The sequence below is a fragment of the Montipora capricornis genome, chromosome 3 (assembly GCF_036669925.1).
Source record: "Montipora capricornis isolate CH-2021 chromosome 3, ASM3666992v2, whole genome shotgun sequence".
Taxonomy (NCBI): domain Eukaryota; kingdom Metazoa; phylum Cnidaria; class Anthozoa; order Scleractinia; family Acroporidae; genus Montipora; species Montipora capricornis.
Window position 1 is genome coordinate 2,980,301 of NC_090885.1, and position 7,500 is coordinate 2,987,800.

At 42.0% G+C, this 7,500-nt stretch overlaps 1 protein-coding gene across 2 annotated transcripts in view; it reads right to left on the reverse strand.

The window, feature by feature from the left end:
* Positions 1-7,500, reverse strand: part of LOC138041928 (trichohyalin-like) — a 31,793-nt gene that overhangs the window by 2,100 nt on the left and 22,193 nt on the right. For both annotated transcript variants that reach the window (XR_011130898.1, XM_068887621.1), the window contains one exon: positions 3-115. Coding sequence is in view for 1 of the 2 variants with exons in the window: in XM_068887621.1 (XP_068743722.1) it covers positions 3-115 (113 nt within the window). In the remaining variant the exon portion in view is untranslated. The remainder of the gene's footprint in view (positions 1-2; positions 116-7,500) is intronic.

Below are 7,500 nucleotides of genomic sequence, written 5' to 3' on the forward strand. Positions count from 1 at the left end.
ACATGAATCCACTTTTAGCTTCTTGATTTATTCTTCTGTTGCGAATCTCATGTAGCATGTTTTGGCGACAGCTCATCACTTTTAAATGATTCATACGGTCTTTAACGTCTTGAATCTACACAAATATAAGGATTTTAGGATAAAAATCAGCAAGGTCCACTCTCACCAAGATTTCTGAAGTCACTCCAAATGCCTGTGATTGTAATATACATATTACCCTTCAGTCGACTTCAAACTTAAGGTAAGCTTGAATAATAATATAATAATATGTGACCTGCTAATCGCCCTTTCTCGCAGTCGGAGACTGAATTACTAAGAGCGCAGCTCAACGAGGGCGGACCGAAGAAGCTGTGCTGCATGCAGGCTAGGCGCTCGGCCCCTGAACACGACCCATGTATGACCACGGAGCACAGTACCAAAGCCTAATGGAATAAGCCGGGAGTCGATTTTGAGGAGAGAGGAAAACCGGAGTACCCGGAGAAAAAGCCTTGGAGTCAGATTGAGATCGACTGAAACTCAGCCCACATACGACCCGAGCCAGAGTTGAACCCGGGTCACAGAGGTGGGAAGCACGGTTGACGACCACTAAACCACCCTGATTGAGCTTGTGGCTCGATACCCCATTAATTTCCAGCCCAATATTTGAGCTTGTAATAAGTCACGTTTCCATTTTCGTTTCCATTGGGAGAATTCGCTATCTGCACTGCTGTCAGTAAATAAATAAAGCCTGGTTTTTTGGCTCTTTTTTTTTTTCGTTTCCTGGATTTAAAATCATCGTCTACAGTAATTATACTTTCCATTCAATAGCTTCAGAACCTCTCCAGAAGTACTAAGGATTATTTCAATTGAGAAGTCTATCCCGAGTTAGACGGCCCATAGCTCGGGCCTTCTCATTGCTTAACGCGGGAATTTCTCCTGACTTCATTTTCATTTTTTTCTTCTTCAGGACTTCGCTTACTCTTTTGCGTGGCAATGCTCATACAGCACTGTACCATAACTGACTGAGGTTTCCTTCATTTCCTTCTCACCATTTAGGGAAATCAAGGCAAGTCGATCTACCATGCAGGGTAAAGGCACTGCCGACCATTTTCTTTCACACTTTATATACTGGACGCGGCTAACCTTATTACAAGGCTATCGGACGATATTTAAAATAAGCTAATCACGAGAAATCTAAAACTAGAGTAAAAATAGTTTTGAGATGGGTATGGGACTAAATCCCCAACCGCGTGTTCTCGTATTCGTTAAGGCATAGTTATGGCGATGGTTATGAAACAAGACAAGTTACTTTGTTTCATGTTTTTGTTCGTTTTTTTGGCCTTGACCCTGCACAAAACACATTCGTTTTCGAGAAGATAACCGATCAAATGTTTCCATTAATTTTGCGAACCAGCGCAAAGCGAAAACAAAAGATTATGCGCGGTCACGGTCAGTTCAACATCGTTTACGACAACTTTGTTTTCGCTTTTAAAGAGTTTTAAAGCGCACCTAAATCCAAATATTTTTCATCTACAATATTAATCTCCCCAACAAAAGGAAACATGTTTTACCATTCTTATCTCAAAAATTTCGCTGTTTACCTGCCGGGCAAGACGCAAAGATATCAAAACTGGCAGTAGTTTGGACCGACGGCCGTGATGTCAGAGGAATGGTCTATTCTCGATTTTACGTCACAAACTGCTTTGCAATCAAGCTCGTTTCCAGGGTCTCTCTTCTCTGCCTCCCTTGTCGCTGAGGAAGGAGACCCTGGTTGCGACTGGTCGCGTGGCTCCCAAAATCTGGAGCTTTTCCAAATATTTGTTAGGGTAGGGGTGGCAGTGTGGGCCTTGTCATGATTTGGCACGCATTTGATTTTTGTGGCCAGACGACCATCGAAACGTTTCACGGCAAGGTTCGACCAAGGTGTTTTTTTTACTACACATGGAATTCGACGTGAAAGGCAAAAAGTTGTTATATAATAGATCGGACAGAACAGAAAATAAACTCGCGTCGTTCGTCGTGCTTGAAGAACGTTGCCCGTGTGAAGGTCCGGATTCAAACTTTAATACTTGAAAAAGCTCAAGTAAGCAGTCGAAATAAGGAAGAATGCTTAATAGTTTTCGGAGAAAAGAAGGTTTTGTTGTACAAGAAAGCAAGTGAAGCGTTTATCCATGGGAAACAAACATGTTCGCCGATCGATCAGTCGGTTTGTATCGACCTCAAATCAGTGGCTATTCGAATGTAAGGGACCCGTGCACCGTCCTATATTCGCTATTCATACGGGAGTCTTCTAAGAATGATTATGAAGGAAATACCCACGCAGTTATTGAAAGCTAACCATTTTAAATTGGGTGCCTAAACTTAAATACGGTTTATCAGCACTATTTGAAATGCGAGAGACACAAGGTAGGTCAGGTGGCCGGTGACATCGAACGCAGGAAGTATTTCGTGAAATTACAAAGGCGTCAATCGATCAATGCCTTTGTTTGATATTTTACTGCACACAGCTGGTTAGTGTTTACAACACAAATCGTGAAGTATACTGATTTTTAACGCCGGTAAAACAAAAGAGACATTTTATTAAGCAAACGTAGAGTGTGGTGTATTGTTTTATGATAGTGTATGTTCCATAGAAGCAGCTTGAGCTACTAAGGCGAACGAAGTCTTTCTTGTGGAAGTGCACTAGTGTCAAAGGCCCGCAGCGCGTGCATAAATGACGAAAATAAACAGGTCTGTAGGAAACGTGCTTTGAATTTCAACAAATGAACCCCAAAATCGGCAAGAATTTTATCATGTTTTATTATTACTTATTTGAGTCGAATTAATTGCCAAAAACCCTAACGGTCAGCAGTTAAAGTTATGAGCCTAAAACGATTCAATATGGCAAAAATTAACGAGTCCTGGACATTTACTCGGAAGAATTATTTTTAACTGATGCCATTCGCGAAAATAGAAGAAAGCGTCTAAACATTGAAATAGTGTTAAGACATCTAGTATAGTACCACGAAGAAGGAAAGTTCTGAACATGTGTTTTCTTGATAAAAGGTGTTAATAAAAAACGTTGAAACTGATCTAGATAAAAAAAAATTATTAAAAACTTGTTTCGTTGAGAAATTATGTTCTTAACTACCACTAATGGAATACGTCATCTTGACGACATAATACTAATGTAAAACCATTTTTTCGATGGTTGTGAACCTGAGCGAGTCACTGGGATTCGAACCACACAACTTTCATTGATGTAACACTCTTTACATGCAACGGAATAAAAGGTTTGATAACAGTGAAACGATCGCGACCGACGAAACATTCGAATCCCATCGGTAACTCCGGAAACCGGGACGGATAACACATTGATGCCAGACGAAGCCAAAAGCATACGGCGTACAGCCAAAGCGAGATTCACAAGGAAAAGAAATGAACTCCTTAAATCAATAGACGCGAATCAAGGACGCGAAATGGTTGAAGGTAATTACCTAAAGCTTACCGAGGCATGGGACATAGTGGAAAGTAAGCATGATTTGTACACGATGTTCTTAACCGATGAAGAACAAGAAGCCGCGGAAACATGGACTGTTCGCAGAAGCAAAGGCATACAAGATCAAGTATATACAGAACGTAATTAGAGAAGAAAACAGTGCGCGCGAGGACACTATACGTCAAGAATCAACAAGGAAAGCGCGCGCAGAAATTGAACGAATGACAGAAAAGGGTCTATTGAAGCGTGACACCGCGCAAGCAGTATTTGAAACATTGCATAGCAACACTACGCACGCTATTCAGTCCGACACGATTGCTATACCCTCATTAAAAAGGCTACTAACCCAGTTGGAAGACACATTTACAAATTGCAAACAAACGAACGAGATGTTTATAGATCTTGCAGAACACGACAAGGCCGCAACCGCCATAAAATGGGCCGCCGAAATACAGTGCCGATTCAACGAAATCATTGAACGAGTCTCGGCGTACATCGGTGAGAAAGAGCCGAAACCAGTAGCACAAGAAACTCATGCACCCTTCAATCTTCAACTAGAAAAAATAAGAATGCCGCGATTTGAAGGCGAAATTCGCATCTATCCGCAATTCAAAAGAGACTTTCAAAGACAAGTCATGCCTCATCTTCGGAGCGATGACATCTCATACGTACTACGCTCATGCTTAGGCAACGAACCAGCGAACACCGTGAAAAGCATCGACGACGACACCACAGAAATGTGGAAAAGATTAGACGAGAAATACGGAGACCCTTCAAAAGTGGCAGACGTCATTATCGACGGAATACGTAGAACCAGAATGATCAGAGATGGAGAAGAAAAGAGATTCACTGAATTTGTTGAAATCATAGAAGACGGTTACAGAGACCTCAGACGATTGGGTTTGGAAGCAGAAATAACAACCACGAGCTCAGTAAGCATCATCGAGAAAAAGCTGTCCCCAGACATAAGACGAAAATGGGCCGAAATAGTTAGCGCAGAAAACAGCACTGTCAACAAATCCGATAAATTTCCATCTCTTCTCAAGTTTTTACAGAACCAGCGCGGAGCAATTGAATATGATAATGCCTCACTGAGAGCGCCATTAGTACCATCGAAGGCCGTAATTCATCATACCATAGCCAAGGATGAAACCGATTTTAAGAGTCAAAGAACGACGCAGAGGAAATGCTTGATCCATGATGATGCAAAACATTCAACGGAAGATTGCAGAGTCTACTTATCAAAACCCATAAGCGATAAAATAGCACTCCTAAGAGAGAAGGGAGCCTGCTGGTCTTGTTTAAAATCGGGTCATCGAATGCAAAGTTGCAAAACTAAGAAAACATGCAACATCGGTAACTGCTCGTCACAACGCCACAAATCTTTACACGAAGATGAACGAAGAACATCACCTACACCCGCAAATATAGCCAGCGCCTCCGGACCAGCCAGCATATGTAGTAACATCGAAGACACATGCCTCCTTCAAATACAAAGAATCAGAACGAAAAGAGGATGGGCCAAAGTTATGTGGGACTCTGCGGCATCTTTATGCTTTATCACTAACAATAAGGCCAAAGAAGAACGTCTTAAAGGGACAGCTGTGAATTTGTCGATCGTAAAAATTGGTGGTCAGTACAAAACGATCAGAACGGTCAAGTACAAACTTTCCTTGCTTGACAAACAAGGGAAAATCGTGGAATTCGAAGTATATGGTATAGACAAGATTACGTCCGACATCGAGAGGATAAACATGGACGGAGTGACACACCTATTCAACAATGTAGCGCAAGACGAACTTCAGCGACCCACCGGACCTGTTGATGTTCTAATAGGCTATGAATATGCCGCCTATCACCCTGTCAGAGAGCAATGTGTCGAACACCTATTACTGCTGAAGAACCGATTCGGGCGATGCGTCAGCGGGACACATCCGTTAATCGAAAATTCGAACACAAGACACGAACTTCACTATGCTACAGTGAATCACAGTTTCAAAGTCAAGATAGACGATTTCTACAACATTGAGAATCTAGGCGTTGAGTGCAACCCACGTTGTGGTAGCTGCAAGTGCGGCAAATGCGCAATAGGCAGCAAAGACTACACTATCAAAGAAGAAAGGGAGCTAGCATTGATCGAGAAAAATCTCTCGTATGACAAACAAACTAACCGATGGATCGCAGAGTATCCGTGGATTAAAGATCCGATGGATCTACCAGATAATCGTAAAGTTGCATTAGCAATGCTCGCCTCTACTGAAAGGAGACTCGCAAAGACTCCGGTACATGCTACAGTGTACGACAATCAAGTCAAGGATATGGTGAATAGAGAAGTAGCACGCAAACTTTCTAAAGACGAGATAGACAATTACAAAGGCCCCGTACACTACATCTCCCATCATGAGGTTCTGAAACCAGATTCCAAATCGACCCCTGTGAGAATAGTCTTCAATAGTTGCGCGAACTACATGGGCCATGTCCTGAATGACTACTGGGCCAAAGGACCAGATCTTCTCAACAATTTGCTTGGAGTACTAATACGATTTCGAGAAAACGAAGTAGCATTCATGGGAGACATCAGCAAAATGTACCATACCGTCAAAACAACTTTGATTGATCAACACACGCACAGATTCTTGTGGCGAAATATAGACGTGTCGAAGGAACCGGATACTTACGTTATACAAAGACTATCTTTCGGAGATAAGCCTTCGGGAACGATCGCAACATTGGCACTTCGCAAGACAGCCGAAATGGGGAGTCAAGATTATCCCGCCGCAGCGAAGATCATACAAAGTAATACGTATATGGACGATATAATCGAAAGTACAAAGGATCTGCAAACAGCAAAGAAGCTTACCGAAGATATAGAGAAACTGATTAGCAAAGGCGGATTCAAACTCAAAGGATGGATATTATCACACAGCGCGGAGAGTCGAGAGGAGACATTCGTACCAAACGAACCAAATGTTTTCTCCGAAAAGGTACTTGGAGTGATATGGGACCCAGACCACGATCAATTACGCTTTAAGACGAAGTTGAATCTGTACCTAAAGAAGAAGAAACACCGCAAAACTCAAAATGTTACACAACATGTGGAAAACCAGAACTTCCCACCGCAATTTACAAAGCGAATGATATTGTCACAAATAAACAGCATATACGACCCTCTTGGACTCGCTGGACCCTTTACCGGTCGAGATAAAATCTTAATGCGACGCTTATGGACAAGCAATGAGAAACTAGACTGGGATGATCCAATCCCCGAAGAGAATAGACAGCAATGGTTGATATTCTTTAATGAATTACCCGAGATGAATCATGTCAGATTTAAGAGATGCATGAAACCGTCAGACGCAGTTGGTGATCCATCTCTTATCATCTTCAGCGATGCCTGGAATGACGCTTACGGATCCTGTGCTTATGCAAGGTGGCCACGACAAGGTGGAGGATTTGCAAGTAACCTGATTGTATCTAAAAATCGTCTTGCCCCTCTCAAAACAATGTCCATTGACAAAATTGAGCTGTGTGGGGCGGTATTAAACAAGCGACTAAAGTCTTTTGTCGATAAAGAGTGTAGATACAGCTTTCAAAAATGTTATCACATAGTTGACTCTCAGATAGTGCATTGCATGACTCAGAAAAATTCTTATGGCTTCAATACTTTCGCTGCTACACGAATCGGTGAAATACAAAAAGGTACTAACGTAGAAGATTGGTACTGGTGTGAAAGTGAACACAACATCGCAGACTGGTTGACCAGAGGAAAGAAACCTAGTGACATTGATCATAGCAGCGGTTGGTAAGAAGGACCTTCATTTCTTCAATATCCAGAAAGCGAGTGGCCTATTACTCGTAACTACTCTGAACCACAAATACCAAAGCAAATCCTGAAAGTGGCGAATATAGTCAACGCAAGTGTGGAAGATAGCTTAGCAGCTCGTATTGATATTGAAAAATTTTCAGAGTACAACCGTCTGCTACGAGTGACAGCAAGAGTTCTAAAGCTTTACGAAAGAAACCCCAGACTGACATTTAAGAAT